The 20,632-nt window shown below is 38.3% G+C and overlaps 1 protein-coding gene across 1 annotated transcript in view; it reads right to left on the minus strand.

Moving 5' to 3' along the window:
- Positions 1–20,632, minus strand: part of CENPF (centromere protein F) — a 67,257-nt gene that overhangs the window by 40,322 nt on the left and 6,303 nt on the right. Inside the window, exons 3-7 of the mRNA XM_059041689.2 lie at positions 14,893–15,089; positions 9,134–9,255; positions 8,634–8,725; positions 6,326–6,617; positions 5,065–5,267 (exon numbers count right to left, since the gene is read on the minus strand). Of these exons, the coding sequence (XP_058897672.1) occupies positions 5,065–5,267; positions 6,326–6,617; positions 8,634–8,725; positions 9,134–9,255; positions 14,893–15,089 (906 nt within the window). The remainder of the gene's footprint in view (positions 1–5,064; positions 5,268–6,325; positions 6,618–8,633; positions 8,726–9,133; positions 9,256–14,892; positions 15,090–20,632) is intronic.

Below are 20,632 nucleotides of genomic sequence, written 5' to 3' on the forward strand. Positions count from 1 at the left end.
ACACACCATAACGAAAAGATCCCACATGCCTCAACAAAGACCCCGTGTGCTGCAACTAACACCAGATTCAGCCAGAAAAAACAAGGAAAATAAATAAATAAAATAAATAAATAATTTTTAAAAATTATCACAAACTTTACAGCAATTCTATGACAAAGGCATTATTGTTAACACCATTTTATTGATTAGGACACTGAAGTTCAGAAGTTAATTAAATAGCTCCAAAGCAACACAATTGGGATGTAGTAGAGCCAGGGTTTGAATCCAAGTCTTTCTAACTTAGAAAACCAAATTACAAACCCAGACTGCACAAAGAGAATAAATATATGGATCAAGGAAGGTCATGTTCCTTCATACATCTAACCCATAGTTATCAAGAATTTCTCTGTTCAAAGAATTGCACTAGAAGAATTCTAAAAATGAACCTGGACTACCACTTCCAGGTAGATGGAAGAGATGAAGAATACCTCCCATGAAGAATAATCTAAAACCTTGCACATTACATTAAAACAAACATAAAAAAGCTCTGAAAAAAGAGAAGAAAGAAGATTAACAAGAGACTTTGGGGCCCAAGGGAAAACAAGGCAGTGCTGAAAGAAAAAAACTGTTAACCTTTAGAATCCTATACCCTGCAGAAATATCTTCCAAGAATGAAGAGGAAATCAAAACATTCCCAGACAAAAGAAAATTTAGAGGATTTGTAACTACACTAAAAGAATGGTTAAAGGATGTTCTCTAAACAGAAAGGAAATAATGAAAGAAGGAAATATGAAAGGAAACATGAAGGAAGGAACAATAAGTTAATGAACAATAAACATATATACAATAGGCTTTCCATCTTTTCTTCAGTTTTCTAAATTATGTTTGACAAGTGAAGCAAAAATTATAACACTGATGTGGTTCTAAATGTATGTAGAGAAAACACTGAAGAAAATTATACTATAAATGTGGGAGGGTATAAGGACAAAAAGAGAAGTAAATTTTCGATAATTTATTGGCGCTGATAGAATGACAACACCAATAAACTGATAAATTGTATGTATATATACATTATCTAGAACAATCATTATAAAAGCTCTACCAAGAAATACACTCAAAAACACTATCGATAATTCAAAAGGGAATTCTCAAAAATGTTCAAGTAACTTACAGGAAGGCAGGAAAAATGAAACAGAGAAATGAAAAATAAAAGAAATAAAAATAAGATGGAAGACTTAAGCCATGACATATCAATAATTACGTTGAATATCAGTGATCTAAATATACTAATATATTTAGATAGTGTAAATATACTAATATTACAGATAGTGTTTCTAAAAGTGAATAGTGTTTTAAAAGAGGGGATTAAAAAATATGACCCAACTGTACACTATCCACACAAAACTCCATTAGGCCTATTTTTTAATTTATAGTTAGGTCATACTTTTTAATTTAATAGCATAGATAGGCTGAAAGTAAAAAGACAGAAAGAAATACATCATGAAACATAAACCAAAGGAAAGCTAGAGTGGCTATACTACTACCAGATTAAGTAGACTTCAGAATAAAAAAAATTACCAGAGACACTGAGGGATATTACATAATGATAAGGGTCAATCCACCAAGAAGACATAGCAATCCTAAATGTGTATGTACCAAACTACAGAACTGCAAAATAAGTGAAGCAAAAACCGATAGAACTGGGCTTCCCTGGTGGCACAGTGGTTGAGAATCCACCTGCTGATGCAGGGGACATGGGTTCGTGCCCCGGTCCGGGAAGATCTCATATGCCGTGGAGCAGCTGGGCCCATAAGCCATGCCGCTGAGCCTGCGCATCCGGAGCCTGTGCTCCACAACGGGAGAGGCCACAACAGTGAAAGGCCCGCAAACTGCAAAATAAAGAAAAAAAAAAAAAAAAAACTGATAGAACTGAAAGGAGAAATAGACAAATCAACAGTTATGGGAGACTTCAATATCCCTCTCTCAACAATTGCTAGAGCAACTAGACAAGAAATCAGCAAAGATACAGAGGAATTCAACAAAGAACATTAACCAACAGAAGCTAATGACACTTTTAGACCATTCCATCCAAAAACAGAATATACATTTTTTTCCAAGTGCCTATGAAACATATACCAAGATAGACCATGTACTAGGCCATAAAACAAATCCCCACAAATTTAAAAGACATGAAATCATAAAGTATATTCTCTGAACACAGTGGAATCAAACTAGAAATCAATAACAAAAAGGGAAAAAGCTCCAAACACTTGGAAACTAAACAAGGTATTTCTGAATAATCAATGAGCCAAAGAGGAAGTTTCGAGAAAAAAAAAATTTTTTTAGTACATTAAAGAACAAAAATTAAAATACAATATATCAGGGACTTCCCTGGTGGTGCAGTGGTTAAGAATCCGCCTGCCAATGCAGGGGACACGGGTTCAAGCCCTGGTCTGGGAAGATCCCACATACCGTGGAGCAACTAAGCCCATGCACCACAACTACTGAGCTTGTGCTCTAGAACCCATGAGCCACAACTACTGAGCCCGTGTGCCACAACTACTGAAGCCCATGCGCCTAGAGCCTGTGCTCCGCAACAAGAGAAGCCACCACAATGAGAAGCCCATGCACCACAACGAAGAGTAGCCCCTGCTCCCCACAACTAGAGAAAGCCTGTGCATAGCAACGAAGACCCAACACAGCCAAAAATAAATAAATATTTTTTTTTAAAATTATGTAAAAAAATAAAATAGATCAAAATTTGCAGAGCACAGTTAAAGCAGTACTGAGAGGGAAATTTATAGCATTAAATGTCTGCATTAGAAAAGAAGTCTCAAGTCAGTAGGCTAAGCTCCCCAACTCAACAACCTAGAAAAAGAAGAGCAAAATAAACCCAAAGCAAGCAGAAGGAAATAACAGAGAGGAAAAAAAAAAAAAAAAAATCAATGAAACTGAAAACAAGAAATATAGAAAAATCAATGAATTAAAGAGCTGACTCTTTGGTAAGGTCAATAAAAGAGCAACAAAACTGTCAAATTCCTATCAATACTGACACAGAGAAAATAGAGAAGACACAAATATCAGAAATGAACAGGAAATAAACCTGACCTACAGACATCAAAAGAATAAGGAGGGCTTCCCTGGTGGCGCAGTGGTTGACAATCCACCTGCCAATGCAGGGGACACGGGTTCGTGCCCCGGTTCAGGAAGATCCCACATGCCGCAGAGCGGCTGGGCCCGTGAGCCATAGCCACTGAGCCTGTGCGTCCGGAGCCTGTGTTCCGCAATGGGAGAGGCCACAACAGTGAGAGGCCCGCGTACCACAAAAAAAAAAAAAAAAAAAAAGAATAAGGAAATACTATGAACTCCACATGCACAAATTTGACAATTTAGATGAAATTTCCTCCAAAATCACAAACTAACCCAACTCATCCAATGTGAAATAAATAATTTTAATAGCTGTGCAACTATTTTAAAAATTGAATTTATAATTTTAAATCTCCCAAAAAAGAAATCACCAGGCCCAGATAGTTTCATGGAGAATTCTACCAAATGTATAAAGATGAAATAACACCAATTCTGCACAATCTCTTCCGAGAAGAGAAGGGAATGCTTCCCAATGCATTTTATCAAGCTAGTATTACCTCTGATACAAATACCAGACAAAGACAGTACAAAAAGAGAAAACAGCTGAACAACATCCCTCACAAATATAGACACGAGTATCCTTAACAAACTATTAGCAAATAAAATTCAGAAATATATAAAGTGAGTTGTACACCATGACCAAGTATGGTCTATTCCAAGGATGAAAGACATTCAAATAGCTGAAAAGCAATCATTGTAACCCATCATATTAACAAGCTATTATTTTATACAACTACATGAATCTATCATTATCTTAAAATAAAAAGCATGAATTTGAAAAAAAAAAAAAAAGACAGAAAGAGCCTATTCCCAGGAAGCAAATGGAAGACACAGGTCTACTTACTACAGTGGTTTTCATCTAGAGATTTTATTAAAGGTAAATTCCATAGGCCCACTTCAGACGTGAGTCTAAGAAGATTAATTCTGCAAGGTTCTCAGTAATTCTGACAATTAGCCAAGTGTGGGAACTACAAGAGCTAGAATATAAATAATGACAATAAAAGGGTCATAATGGGGATGGAAGCCAGGAGAAAAGACCTCACCACACTCAGAAATGAGAGAAGGAGCTCATGGGATGAGGATCATGTCAAGAGTATTCCAAGAGGCAGGTATGCCAAGCAGAAAGGCAAATGTGAGCAGAACACTGACCCAGACAAAGGTTAGGTTCAAGAAACACCAAATAACCGCAGTTGGTCCTAGAAGATAATTCGTTTTGCTCTACACTTTTCTCCATATAGCACACTATCTACGTGACTGGTACATCTACATTACGTCCCCCGTTATGATGAAGCTCCACAAGGGCCATTCTTTTTGTCTATTTACTCACTGCTGCATCCCCAAGGTCTAGAACAGTGGCTGACATACAGTAGATGGTCAATAAATATTTGTCAAATGATTCAGTGAATGAATGAATAATAGAAAAAAGAGAAGAAAAGACTAGAGAGATAGGTTGGGGGCAAAGCAACAACAACAACAACAAAGACAACCCCCAAATAACAGGCTACGAAGCTTGGCCTTAATCAGAGCCTTAGATTAAATGGTAGGAGTGTATACACTGGATCCCAGGAGTAGGTCTATTCAATTCTATCGTATGTCCTAAATCTCTTGTAAAGCTCCATGACTTTAAGTGCCTCTTTTATATATTAGGCACCTGCCAGGCGCTGTACATACATAATCTTTATTCTTCACCACCTCTGAGATATAAAAGAGATCAGTGACTTGCCCAGGTCCCTTGGCTGGGAAAATATGCAGACCGGATTTGACCCTAGATCTACCCAACTCTAAAAGAACTTACTGCTCAGCTGCATCAATACTGCCTAGTACATAATAAGGTTCATTACTAATATTTATTTCACAAGTCTAAGTGCAGAGTACTCTTCCCAAAGAATTATATGAAAAAAATGGAGATTTATCAATAACTCATGAAAAGTCAAGTACCTTGGTTGATGCCTGGTCATACTGTGCAGTTGTTCTCACCAGTTCATCCCTGCTTTTGTTCAAAACTTTCTCTTTTTCGTTTAATTCTGCTTTTGCTTTCTCCACTTGGAGTTGGAGTTCTTGAAGTTTATTCACTTGGCCTTTCATTTCTCTTTCTTGTCCTTGCAGATGTAGTTCCAACTCACTAATCTTGCTCCTTAGCTCTTAAATCACAAACAAAACCCACACTTCAATTAATATATATTTTTCACAAAGACATATACAAGGAAACTCAGAATGTATCAACGTTGCTCTGCTCTGAAATCTTTGGCCAAACATAAATCAATTCACATTAAACAAAGAAGCTACTTTAATTGGATTTAATTTCAATGTTTAGTCTTTATTGTTATTTGTATTCAGAAACCCTACAGAAAGCAGGAGAAACAAATTTTCTAAGTTTTCACAGAGAAACTTGGCAGGGAGATGTTTTTCTAAAATTGTGAATAGTATCTTATCAAGACTGCAAAAAGTGTACCACATATAACACCCTGCACTAAAATTACCACTTGGTTTTATACACCCACAAACTAATATATTTTTGTGCCCATATCAATGCAAATGAGTGCTAAGCAGTGAAAAATTCACCCTCCCATATTCTCTAGTAGCTTGTCCTCCAGTAAAGAGCAAGACAGTGTGAACCTCCTCTATTGCCAAAATTAACAACAATGTTTTTTCTCATTTTTTTCCCCACATACACACAATATTGGTTCCAATGGCACTGGCCATGTGACAGGTCTCACCAGTGCACACAGATGGTGATTTTCAATCTATGATAGCACTGGAAATTATCATAGTCTGCAGACTAGATTCTAAAACACCACCTGGCACCCTTGGCTGTCAGCAGCAGTGTGGTGCAGCAGCCAAGGTTACAGGTTTCTCCCATACACAAAACCTGGCAGCACACAGCAAAGCTGTCCTACAGACACATGCCACACCTCTGGCCAAAACTGGCTTGTTTCATGGGCCACAAAAGGAGCCAGGGGAGAGCCGTGGGGAGTGTCAACTGTAACCCACCTACTTGCCCCGCTCTGGAAAGTCAAAGTCACTCACCCTACTTTTCAAGTCTTGATGGTACCATCTTTATAGTACAAAGAAAGGTACCTTTCCAAATGGTGATATCTTTTCTCATTATCCCAAAGACAGTATTTCACATCACCAGGCTGGGATGTTGATCACTGATGGGTCTAACAAAACACATTAGCACTTTCTAGGGCTAAGTTACCTTGATTCTGGGCTTTTAATTGATCCAAAAGATGAGAATTGCTAGAATTATCACAGAAACTGCTATTAGCATCTCTATTCCCTATTTGCAAAGTTGATCTACTCGGAGTCACTTCTGGTTCCCCAGAAAAATTAGATGCAGAGAAATCTCTCCTAATTGGAGTTTTTAGAGCATTGGATGAAAGACGACTTGGGGTCTTTTCTTGTTGCCATGAGAACACAGATGATGAAGCCTGATGTCGGGCAATGTCCCGGTGATTCATGGTGCTTTGGGGAATAGCCTGGCTCGCTTTCTGTAAAAACAGAAACTCTTTAGAGCCCTTTAGAAGTCAAAATATTTAAGACTATGTACTAGACTCACAGACATAAAAAAGCAAACTTATGGTTACCAAAGGGGAAAGCAGTGGGGTGGGAGAGCAGGTAAATGAAGAGTTTGGGATTAGCAGATACAAACTATTATATATAATATAGATAAACAACAAGGTCTTACACACAGGGGACTATATTCAATGTCTTATAATAAATTATAATGGAAAAGAATATGAAAAAGTATATATGTATGTATAATATATATAACTGAATCACCTTGCTATATACACCTGAAACTAATACCACATTGGAAATCAGCAATACTGCAATTTAAAAAAAAAAAAGACTATGTACTTATTTTCAAATAGAACATAAAGCCATGCCAAGAAGGTAACACTTCCACTGCGTACCAAGAAAGAACATTCATCAATTTAAGGGAACCACTGAGTCCCAATAACCAGTGAGGAAATGTTCTAATGGTCAGACTTAGCACTGAAGGGTGAAACCAGTACCATCTGAGGCCCAATCTATTTTAAATGGGCTCAGTTTTTGTATTTATTCTGCATCCCTCATATACTTCATAAAAACACATGTGAGTACTCACTGCCATTTTGAATTCTGAAATTTGATTTTCCTTTGCCCATCCTTGGTCACCTCCCCCTGTAGCTTTGCGCACAGAGACTCAAAATTCAATACTAACCTAAAGAACTCTTTCAAGAATCTCACGTTCCACCATAACACTCTCCCCCCATAAATGTCGTATGAGGTATTTTGTATTATATAATACACCTTTGTGGATTTTCTGTTTTGAATTCTTCTTTTTGTTCTTCTCTCTGCCTGCATCCTGACAACTATCAAGGTGTGGCTATAGAAGCTGAGTTAAATTTTTGATAGCAAGGGCTCTTCTTGCCACAGGGAAAGGTTTAATGCTTCTGGAGACTCACAGTCCTCCACAAAATAACTCTGGGAACAGATGTCAGGGCCAGAATTGCTACCAATGACTGAACTAGATAACAAAGCACATATTTCCAAGCCAGACCAGAGAATTATTGTTTAATTTTATTCATCTTGTAAGCAATGCCTTTGCTACATATATCAAAACCCTGGTGATCTCCAAACAAGGGTTAAAGGCGTAAAAAGAATTAAAATTGTTAAAGCTCTAACAGGTATTTTTTTGATCCTCAGTATTTAAGGCATCTACGTATAAATTCAGCCTTAAACTGTTTGCTAAGTTGTGCCATCTCACCAAGTTCATATGTTTAGTGGAATTGTGCCATTAAGTGCCAAACTGGAATTTTTTTAAAAATAAATAACATCATGTGCACAGAAATGTGAAAGGTATATTCTATAGACACCAGGTATTTTCAGGGTCAGTCCTGAAACTAAAAGCTGGCGTTTCCAAAATACGCATTTTGTTTATTTTATTGATGTTAAACAAATCTTTTCACCTACCTCTCTCTGCTTTTTTTTACCCCTATCAAAATGTAATTTAAAACACTTGTCAGCAACTTATTTAAAAGAACTGGGGAGATTACGTTGATAACATTCTCACCTGAAATAAACAGTTCTTTAATAATGACCCCCAAACCTCACATCCCTGGTAGCAATCACCACATTCCATCAGAAGGCCTGAAAAGGAAGCAATCACCTCCAGGTTCCAAAGCTGGTAAGTGTCAGTTATGACTCTGGTCCCACCCTCTTCAAACTTGTTCTTTATCATTAGATCTTAACAGAGAAATAATTACATTACCACAGTTTCCATGGAATTCGGTGAACATTTAATATTTAGAGATAGTCATCTTCCCAATCTATTTTACTCCACTCTTACCTAGTTTTAAATTTTAAAATACCATAACCAATGAGTCAGGAACTTTACTTTCTCAGTGTAAGAAAAATGTGTCAGCCCTATGTAAAGCAGATTTTTCTCTATCCTTGTTGCATCCTATATCAAAGTACTTCTTCAACTGCATACTCTATTAAAAGGTCCATAATTAATTTACCTTTGCCTGCAAGGCTTTCACCTCTACCTCTAATCTTTTTCGTTCTTCAACTTCTTTATTATATTTTTCTTTTAGATCTTCATATTTGGAACCTAAACACAGATATTGAGATACAGTTTTACTTCAATCACAGATTTTGCAAAGAATCATTATGATAGATCGTCTAGAAATGACTACATCAGATAGAAAGAACATTTTGGTTAAGGCAACGGATACTGATCAAATTACTCAAATATCAAAATACATGGAAACATAGGCGTTTTAAATATTCCAAAACTGAATTATGTTTTAAAATACCATAGAAGGATAAAGTGAAAAGTTTAAAGGCTTACTGATTGCTCAACATAGTTCAACAGATACACAAATGTATATGTAACTAATGGCTGCTTTGTTTTTAATGCTAAAATTGAGATTGAATTCAAAGTTGAATGAATTCATTTCTTTGGCAGAATTAAAATCTCAATAAAAGAGCTATTTATACAAAGGGAAAAAATCCTTACCACTATAATACTGGCTTGGTGTGAGTGGAGTTGCAAAAATTTTTTGTGGTGTAATGCATGGACTCATAGAGACATCTGCAGACTGTGCAGCTTGTTGGCTTCTTTCAAGTTCAGATTGACACCTGTGAGAAAAGGACCCAAGAGGATGGCAAATCAGAGCAACAGCTGTAGAATACCAACACCATACATTCTCAGAAAGCGATAAACTTCCAAAAAAACCAACCCTCTAAGAATTCTTACCACTTCATTTATCCAACAGACGTTTAATAAGAACTAATTTATAAGACAGTCCTTTGTCTTCAAAGGAACTCAGTCTAGTTAGGAAAACAGAAATATAGACCAGTAATTACAATGTGATAAAGACGATAATGAAGATCTGTAATAACCACCACAGTAGCAAAGAAGAGTTGGGAGGGTTGGGACACATTCCAATCAAATTTTATATTCTAGGCCAAAGAAAGACACAGTGCTACAAAAAACCCACAATTTCAGAAACACAGGAGGAAATTGGAGCATGGGCTCAAATCATAAAACCGGATGGCATTACTTATAATATTGTCATTATAAAAACAGAGATTTGATATACATATCATGTCTTTTGTGATATTTTTAAAACACATATTAAAAATCAAGTTAACGTAATGCATCTAGAAAAGATACTGGCAGGAAACAGATCCAAAGAACTAGAGAAAGTGAGCTACATACAGTCGTCCTTGGGATCTGTGGGTTGTTGGTCCCAGGACACCTGCAGATAATAAAATCCAGGGATGCTCAAGTCCCTTATATAAAACAGCAGTCGTACACTCAGCCCTCCATATCTGTGGGTGCAGAACCTGTGGATACGAGGGCCGACTGTATTGTATATGTGTACAGAGTATCCCTACCATTTCAGTTGTAACACCCTTCAGAAGCAAACGTAAGAGAGGACTCAATTCTTGCAAGTCTCCAATGTCTCTGATTTTAACTTAACACAAGAAATAAAATGAACACCCTAGTAGAATGGCTAACGATGTGCACCATTCTCTTTGCCAAGGACACATTACTCAAAGCAGGGAGTGAAGAAAGTAGTGAAGAAAGTGCCTCAGTGCCCTAGTTCTGCCTGCTCCAAATTCAATCTGGGAAGAAAGAAGCAATGTATGAGCTGAAAATGGCTACTCAGCAAATCAAATTGTCACATTCGAATTTACAACAGGTAAGAGCCCTCCAACAGAAATGTTCTATTAGCATGAAAAAAGTAACAAAAAATAAATGAATTTAATCTTAATATTTAACTCAATATTTTCCATATTGTAATTTCAGCTTATAATCATTGCAAAAAAATCATTAAGATATTTTACATGTTTTTGTACTAAATCTTCAGAATTTGGACTGGGTTGTGTCCTTCCAGCACACCTCAGTTGACACTAGCCACATTTCAAGTGTTCAACAGCCGCACGTAACCAGTGGCTACCATATTGGACACTGTAGGTCTATAGACTTCCAAAGGTGTAAAACGGTTGGTAACTCCAGAGATGAATTTTGAAGAACTTTGCAAAACTGATGTTTCTTTGCCCTCTCAAATTCACATCTTTTCAGTATTAAAAAAAAAAAAAAAAAAAAGTTTATTAATTTTAAATATTAAATAAAACTATACCCTATTATTTTTATAAACCTTTGTATCTCCTGTCTCCTAGTGAGAAAAAACACAAACCACCACCACCAAAACAAACAAAAAAAAAGCACTGGGATTCCCTGGTGGTGCAGTGGTTGAGAGTCCGCCTGCCAATGCAGGGGACACGGGTTCATGCCCTGGTCCGGGAAGATCCCACATGCCGCGGAGCGGCTGGGCCCGTGAACCATGGCCGCTGAGCCTGCGCGTCCGGAGCCTGTGTTCCGCAACTGGAGAGGCCACAGCAGTGAGAGGTCCGTGTACCGCAAAAAAATTAAAAAATAAAAATAAAGCACTAAATTAAGCTGTTTTCTCCTAGGTTTAATTTAACTATATGAGATTGCTAATATTCACCAGTTTTTATTTGTTTTTATTTGTTCGGTTTTTTTGTTTTGTTTTAAAAAATAATTTGTTGAGGTGAAATTCACGTAACATAAAATTAACCAGGTTAAGTGAACAATGCAGTGGCATTAATTACACTCACAGTATGGTACAACCACTATCTCTATCTACTTACAAGCCATTTCTATCATTCCATAGTGAAGGTCTTTAACCATTAAGGAATTTCTCCCCAGTGCCATCTTCCCCCAGTCCCTGACAACAACCAGTCTGTGTTCTGTGTCTATTATTCACCAGTTTTTGACCAACATTTCAAATGTTCAACCTAACTCGTTCAAGACGTACCTGAAATCAGTGGCCATTGATGGAAAAAATAAGTTCCTGCCCTGTACCTGAAGGTTACCAGTGAAAATTTTAAAACTGTACTCAAGGCTTTCCTGGTGGTGCAGTGGTTAAGAATCCGCCTGACAATACAGGGGACAAGGGTTCGAGCCCTGGCCCAGGAAGATCACACACACTGCGGAGCAATTAAGCCCGTGTGCCACAACTATTGAGCCTGTGCTCTAGAGTCTGCAAGCCACAACTACTGAAGCCTGTGTGCCTAGAGCTCATGCTTTGCAAAAAGAGAAGCAGCCACAACAATGAGAAGCCTGTGCACCACAACAAAGACCCAACACTGCCCCCAAAATTTAATTAATTAATTAAAACTATACTCAATAGTTATTGTAATCTATAGGTCTTATACCCTTAACAATTTTTATACTATAGAAGAGTATACTCAATAGTTTTTATAGTCTAAAGTTTATACAGTTTGTAAACTTTTATAAACATCTATATCTATCAACATCATAGATAATAAAAATATTTTTAAACTAAATGTACTATGAGGGTATCCTAATTCCATGATGATGATGATAATAACTAACAACTGATAATAATGATAATATTAATGCTAACATTTAACCGTTGCTACATGTCAGGTACAACCGTGAACTTTATATCTGCAGGCATTGCTACCAAATGGCACTTTTCAGTGAAATAGGGAAACGTATACAAAATCATCTTTTTCTCAAATGTTAAAAACCTAACATTTCTGTATAAAATAAATTAAATTATTAAAACCAATTAATAAATTAAATTATTAAAACCAATATTTCTAACATTGGCAGCCAAAATGTTCTTTTCAAAGAAATAATTATTCTAGCATACTGAAGTGAGCTTCCTACTTCCCAAGCACCTGCTTTCCAAAACAAATACCTCTCTCATTCATTCATTCAACAAATATTTGAGGACCTACAATTGCCAGGTGCTAGGAATACAGTGATGAACAACACAGACCAGGATAGTTTAGGAAAACAAAGAACTCAACAAGACAGAAATTTATTTATCATTCGAACATTGCAAATTATAGATAGCCACCTTCCCACATGGATAGGAAACAAATTTAGAAAAAGATTTCTGTGACCTTAAATTATCAGTTTCACCAAAAGAAGTTGTCCCTTGGTACCTGCAGAAGATTGGTTCTAGGACCCCCTTCAATACTAAAATGTGCAAATGCTCAACTCTCATATAAAATCGCATAGGTAGTATTTATATATAACCTATGTATATCCTCCTGTATACTTTAATAAATCATCTCTAGGTTACTCATAATACCTAATACAATGTATATGCTATGTAAATAGTTGCCTGCACGCAGCAAACTTAAGTTTTGCTTTTGGAACTCTCTGGAATTTTTTTTCAAATATTTTTGACCCTTGGTTGGTTGAATCTGTGGATGCAGAACTCATGGATATGGAGGGCAAACTAATTTTTTTTAACTTTCAAAAGTATGTTTCCTTTGTAGGTAGAATTAAGATTATTGCAGCTATGCCAGGAAAAAAAATTCTTGGCACCAAAATATGTATTAATTACAAATGGAAACATAGTAACTTTATAATGCAGAAACCCAGATAAACACTTTAACAAGCGATCAGTTTAAAAGTCAAATTAAATCATGTACACTCTGATATGATGCATGTCACTACTATACACGTCACTATAAAGGTGTATCACTACCTCTGTGGTATTCTTACCAAAAATTCATAACCTCAATCTGACCCAGTGATTCTCCATCCAGGATGAATTTGCCCTCCCAAAGGACATTTGGCAATGCCTGGCAACATTTTTGACTGTCAAAATTTGGAGGTGGTGTAGGTGCTACTGGCATCTAGTGGGTAGAGGCCAGGAATTCTAAGTATCCTACAATGCACAGGGCAGCCTTCCACGACAAAGAATAATCCAGTCCAAAATGTCAATTCTGCCGTTGTTGAAAAACAGCAGATGAACCCAAATTGAGGACTATTCTACAATAAAGGAGACTAGTGCTCTTTAAAAGTGTCAAGGTCATAAAAGACAAGAAACCATCAGAGCTTAGAAAAAAAAGTAACTAAGACCTGGCGTAGCCAAATAAATAAATAAATACTAAAAAAAAAAAAAAAAAAAAGAAAGAAAAAAAGTAAGAAAACATCAGCTAAATGCAATGTGGAATCCTGGATCAGTTCCTGGAACAGAAAAAGGCCATTACTGGAAAAATGAGTGAAATTCCAATAAAGTCTGTAGTTTACTTTAATAGTATTGAATTAATGTTTATTTCTGATTTGGTCATTGTACTCTGGTTATGTAAGATGTTAACAATTGTTTCTGGAAGTCTGAAGTTATTTCAAAACAAAATTTTTTCTTAAAATTTCTGGGTGAAAAACAAAAAAAAAAATTTCTGGGTGTATATTCATGGAATTAACAATAGGGCAATCTGCTAAAGTCTTTTTTGCTTTTAGTGTTTATCACTTCTTGTTATTTTGACAAAATTCCACTACTAGAACAAGATTCCATTTATAAGCTAGCAGTGCTCAAGTCCCATTAAATTTACTTTGAATAATGCCTCTAGTTGTTTGGGGGATTTTTTTTTTAATGGAACAGTAGTAATAAGCACTTTTTTTATTGCCTAAATATGGAATTGATATTGGTGAATTGATTATGAAATGCTTAAGATAGAAGATGGGTCTCTCGGATGGGGATCTCAGTAGGAAAGTCTTCTAGACTTCACTTCCCTCCTCTCCAGCTGAGAGTCCATGGCACCCAACTTCAATCACTCTCTTCCAATATCCTCAATTATTCCACTGTCTTCTATCCCATCACCCTCGCCCCAAAACCCTAAATCGAACCTCCTGTATACCTTCTCAGCATTTATATGCTAAATAAAGAAAGAAAAAAAAAACACTCATTAAGCGCTATAGATTGGTCCCACTATAAATTCCTGGCCTCCAATCTCAACTGAGCCCTCAGTGCTCCTCAGTCCTTTTGAAGTTCCCTAGTTCTCTCATTCTCTACAACAGCTTTTCCACGCAGAGAAAACAGAAGCCATCAATACAAGCCATGCTTTAACTTCCGTCCATCTTTTCAGTAACCACTGTTGATAGTTTTGGTATTATTTATTATTGCATACCCTAGTAACAAACACAGTGCCTGGCACATGAAGCAGCTTAATAAACATATACTGCATAAGTAAAGGAATAAGCTAGCAACCATTTAATGAATTTATATAGTACTGAGCGATGCAACAATAGGACTGAAGCATATAAGAAAAGAATTAATCTTCCTCAAATCATTGTTCATTCCACTGGAAAGAAAAAATTGCAATGTGTAATAATTACACCATAAAAGGAAAAGATAGCTGCATCTGATTAATATATACAAACACATCTATAATAAATACCATTCGCAAAAAAGTTACCTTTTAAGATCCTGTTCCAGTTTTTCTATTTGCTTTCTGCTTGAGTTCAGTTGTCCTTCTTGGAAATTCACTTGCGACTCCTTGACTTGAAGTTCATGAGAAATCTTCTGCTTAGTCTTCTCCAGATTTTCACATATTTCCATCAAGCTTTGGTTCTCCCTTTTCAGGTTTGCACCCTCAGTTTTTTCATTCTCAACCTAATGCAGATTATTCAAAAGGAACTAGGTCTCTTACTCATGAATTTACCAAATATTATCTGTTAATCTAACACTGATGACTAATTTTCTGAGATATGGTTGTAAAAATCCAGAAGTCAGTGCTTGATGTACACCGAAATTTTAGATGATCTCACTTTGAAGCCTACTGATAGAAAAGTTTTGCAAAGTCATGTATTACAGTCTTTGGTTAGGGCTACACAAACCCATCCTAGAAAGAGAGGCTTGTGGGGAGGCGAGAAGATGGCGGAAGAATAAGACGCAGGGACCACCTTCCTCCTCACAGATACATCAGAAATACATCTACACGTGGAACTTCTCCTATAGAACACCCACCGAACCCTGGCAGAAGACCTCAGACCTCCCAAAAGGCAAGAAACTCCCCACGTACCTGGGTAGGGCAAAAGAAAAAAGAATAAACAGAGAATAAGAATAGGGACGGGACAGACACCAGTGGGAGGGAACCGTGAAGGAGGAAAGATTCCCACACACTAGAAGCCCCTTCGTGGGCGGAGACTGCGGGTGGCGGAGGGGGGAAGTTTTGGAACCACGGAGCGCAGCAACAGGGTGCGGAGGGCAAAGCAGAGAGATTCCCGCAGAGGATCGGTGCCGATCAGCACTCACCAGCCCGAGAGGCTTGTCTCCTCACCCGCCGGGGCAGACGGGGCTGGGAGCTGAGCCTTGGGCTTCAGTTGGATCCCAGGGAAAGGTCTGGAGTTGGCAGAGTGAAAACAGCCTGACGGGGTTAGTGCACCACGACTAGCCGGCAGGGAGTCCGGGAGAAATCTGGAGCTGCCGAAGAGACAGGAGACTTTTTCTTGCCTCTTTGCTTCCTGCGGCGCGAGGAGAGGGGATTAAGGGCACCTCGTAAAGGAGCTCCAGCTCGCGGTTGTCGGCGCGGATAGCAGAGACGGGCGTGGGACGCTAGGGTTGCTGCTGCCGCCACAAAAAGACCTGTGTGCGAGCACAGATCACTCTCCACACCGCCCCTCCCGGGAGCCCGTGCAGCCCGCCACTGCCAGGGCCCAGGGATCCAGCGACAGCTTCCCCGGGAAAACGCGCAGTGCGCCTCAGGCTGGTGCAGCGTCACGTCGGTCGCAGGCTCACACCGCATCCGAGACCCTCCCTCCCCCGGGCCTGTGCCAGAGTGCCCGAATCAGCTGCTCCTTTAACCCCGTCCTGTCTGAGCGAAGGGGAGACGCCCACGGACGACCTACACGCAGAGGTGGGGCAGAGTCCAAAGCTGAACCCCAGGAGCTGTGTAAACAAAGAGGAGCGGGAGAGGTCTCTCCCAGCAGCCTCAAATGCAGCGGATTAAAGCTCCACAGTCAACTTGAAGTGCCCTGCATCTGTGGAAAACCTGAATAGACAGCGAAATATCCCAAGTTGAGGAGGTGGACTTTGGGAGCAAAATATACTATTATTTTCCCCTTTTTTCTTTTTGTGAGTGTGTATGTGTGTGCTGCTGTGTGAGATTTTGTCTGTATAGCTTTGTTTTCACCATTTGTCCTAGGGTTAGACCGACCCGTTATTTTTTTAATATAAATTTTTCTTCTTAATAATTATTTTTTATTTTAATAACTATATTTTATCCTACTTTATTTTGTCTTCTTTTGTTTCTTCCTTTCTTCCCTCCTTTCTTCCCTACTTCCCTCCTTCCTTCCTTCCTTCCTTCCTTCCTCCCTCTCTTCCTTCCTTCCTTTCTTCCTTCCTTCCTTTCTTCCTTCCTCCCTTCCTTTCTTCCTTCCTCCCTTCGTTTCTTCCTTCCTTCCTTCCCTCCCTCCCTCCTTCCTTTCTTTCCTTTCTATTTGTTCTCCCTTTTATTTTGAGCCATGTGGATTAAAGGCTCTTGGCACTCCAGCCAGGTGTCAAGGCTGTGTCTCTGAGGTGGGAGAACCAACCTCAGGACACAGGTCCACAAGAGACCTCCCAGCTACACGCAATATCAAACGGTGAAAATCTCCCAGAGATCGCCATCTCAACACCAAGACCCAGCTTCACTCAAGGACCAGCAACGAACAGTGCTGGACACCCTATGCCCAAAAAAGAGCAAGACAGGTCTACAGCCCCATCCATTAGCAGAGAGGCTGCCTAAAATCATAATAAGGCTACCAACATCCCCAAACACACCACCAGACGTGGACCTGCCCACCAGAAAGACAAGATCCAGCCTCATCCACCAGAACACAGGCACTAGTCCCCCCAACCAGGAAGCCTACTACTCAACCCACTGAACCAACCTCAGCCACTGGGGACAGCCACCAAAAACAGCGGGAACTACGAACCTGCAGCGTGCAAAAAGGAGACCCCAAACACAGTAAGATAAGCAAAATGAGAAGACAGAAAAACACACAGCAGATGAAGGAGCAAGATAAAAACACACCAGACCTAACAAATGAAGAGGTAATAGGCAATCTACCTGAAAAAGAATTCAGAATAATGATAGTAAAGATGATTCAAAATCTTGGAAATAGAATAGACAAATTGCAAGAAACAGTTAACAAGGACCTAGAAAAAATAAAGAGGAAGCAAGCAACGATGAGCAACACAATAAATGAAATGAAAAATACTCTAGATGGGATCAATAGCAGAAAAACAGAGGCAGAAGGACGAATAAGTGACTAGGAAGATAAAATAGTGGAAATAACTACTGCAGAGCAGAATAAAAAAAAAAAGAATGAAAAGAACTGAGGACAGTCTCAGAGACCTCTGGGACAACATTAAACGCACCAACATTCGAATTATAGGGGTCCCAGAAGAAGAAGAGAAAAAGAAAGGGACTGATAAAATATTTGAAGAGATTAGAGTTGAAAACTTCCCTAATATAGGAAAGGAAATAGTCAATCAAGTCCAGGAAGCACAGAGAGTCCCATACAGGATAAACCCAAGGATAAACATGCCAAGACACATAATAATCAAACTGTCAAAAATTAAACACAAAGAAAACATGTTGGGCTTCCCTGGTGGCGCAGTGGTTGAGAGTCTGCCTGCCGATGCAGGGGACGCGAGTTCGTGCCCCGTTCCGGGAAGATCCCACATGCCGCGGAGCCACTAGGCCCGTGAGCCATGGCCACTGAGCCTGCGCGTCCGGAGCCTGGGCTCCGCAACGGGAGAGGCCACAACAGAGAGAGGCCCGCATACCACAAAAAAAAAAAAAAAAAGAAAAAAAAGAAAACATATTGAAAGCAGCAAGGGAAAAACAACAAATAACACACAAGGGAATCCCCATAAGGTTAACAGCTGATCTTTCAGCAGAAACTCTACAAGCCAGAAGGGAGTAGCAGGACATATTTAAAGTGATGAAGGAAAAAAACCTACAACCAAGATTACTCTAGCCAGCAAGGATCTCATTCAGATTTGATGGAGAAATTAAAACCTTTACAGACAAGCAAAAGCTGAGAGAGTTCAGCACCACCAAACCAGCTTTACAACAAATGCTAAAGGAACTTCTCTAGGCAAGAAACACAAGAGAAGGAAAAGACCTACAAGAACAACCTGAAACAATTAAGTAAATGGTAATAGGAACATACATATCAATAATTACCTTAAATGTAAATGGATTAAATGCTCCCACCAAAAGACACAGACTGGCTGAATGGATACAAAAACAAGACCCATATATATGCTGTCTACAAGAGACCCATTTCAGACCTAGGGACACTTACAGACTGAAAGTGAGGGGATGGAAAAAGATATTCCATGCAAATGGAAATCAGAAGAAAGCTGGAGTAGCAATTCTCATATCAGACAAAATAGACTTTAAAAACTATTACAAGAGACAAAGAAGGACACTACATAATGATCAAGGGATCGATCCATGAAGAAGATATAACAATTGTAAATATTTATGCACCCAACATAGGAGCACCTCAATACCTAAGCCAAATACTAACAGTCAAAAAAGGGGAAATCGACAGTAACACATTCACAGTAGGGGACTTTAACACCCCACTTTCACCAATGGACAGATCATCCAAAATGAAAATAAATAAGGAAACACAAGCTTTAAATGATATATTACACAAGATGGACTTACTTGATATTTATAGGACATTCCATCCAAAAACAACAGAATACACATTTTTCTCAAGTGCTCATGGAACATTCTCCAGGATAGATCATATACTGGGTCACAAATCTAGCCTTGGAAAATTTAAGAAAATTGAAATTGTATCAAGTATCTTTTCTGACCACAATGCTATGAGACTAGATATCAATTACAGGAAAAGGTCTGTAAAAAATACAAACACATGGAGGCTAAACAATACACTACTTAATAACGAAGTGATCACTGAAGAAATCAAAGAGGAAATCAAAAAATACTTAGAAACAAATGACAACGGAGACACGACGACCCAAAACATATGGGATGCAGCAAAAGCAGTTCTAAGAGGGAAGGTTATAGCAATACTATCCTACCTTAAGAAACACAAAACATCTCAAATAAACAACCTTACACCTAAAGCAATTAGAGAAAGAAGAACACAAAAAAACCCCCCATAGTTAGCAGAAGGAAAGAAATCATAACGATCAGATCAGAAATAAATCAAAAAGAAATGAAAGAAACGATAGCAAAGATTAATAAAACTAAAAGCTGGTTCTTTGAGAAGATAAACAAAATTGATAAACCATTAGCCAGACTCATCAAGAAAAAAAGGAAGAAGACTCAAATCAATAGAATTAGGAATGAAAAAGGAGAAGTAACAACTGACACTGCAGAAATACAAAGGATCATGAGAGATTACTACAAGCATCTCTATGCCAATAAAATGGACAACCTGGAAAAAATGCACAAATTCTTAGAAATGCACAACCTTCCGAGACAGAACCAGGAAGAAATATAAAATATAAAATATAAACAGACCAATCACAAGCACTGAAATTGAAACTATGATTAAAAATCTTCCAACAAACAAAAGCCCAGGACCAGAGGGCTTCACAGGCGAATTCTATCAAACATTTAGAGAAGAGCTAACACCCATCCTTCTCAAACTCTTCCAAAAGATAGCAGAGGGAGGAACACTCCCAAACTCATTCTATGAGGCCACAATCACCCTGATACCAAAACCAGACAAAGATGTCACAAAGAAAGAAAACTACAGGCCAATATCACTGATGAACAAAGATGCAAAAATCCTCAACAAAATACTAGCAAACAGAATCCAACAGCACATTAAAAGGATCATACACCATGATCAAGTGGGATTTATTCCAGGAATGCAAGGATTCTTCAATATATGCAAATCAATAAACGTGATACACCATATCAACAAACTGAAGGAGAAAAACCATATGATCATCTCAATAGATGCAGAGAAAGCTTTTGACAAAATTCAACACCCATTTATGATAAAAACCCTGCAGAAAGTAGGCATAGAGGGAATTTTCCTCAACACAATAAAGGCCATATATGACAAACCCACAGCCAGCATTTTTCTCAATGGTGAAAAACTGAAACCATTTCCAAAAAGATCAGGAACAAGACAAGGTTGCCCACTCTCACCACTCTTACTCAAGCTAGTTCT

Source organism: Kogia breviceps, chromosome 1 (assembly GCF_026419965.1).
Source record: "Kogia breviceps isolate mKogBre1 chromosome 1, mKogBre1 haplotype 1, whole genome shotgun sequence".
NCBI lineage: Eukaryota > Metazoa > Chordata > Mammalia > Artiodactyla > Physeteridae > Kogia > Kogia breviceps.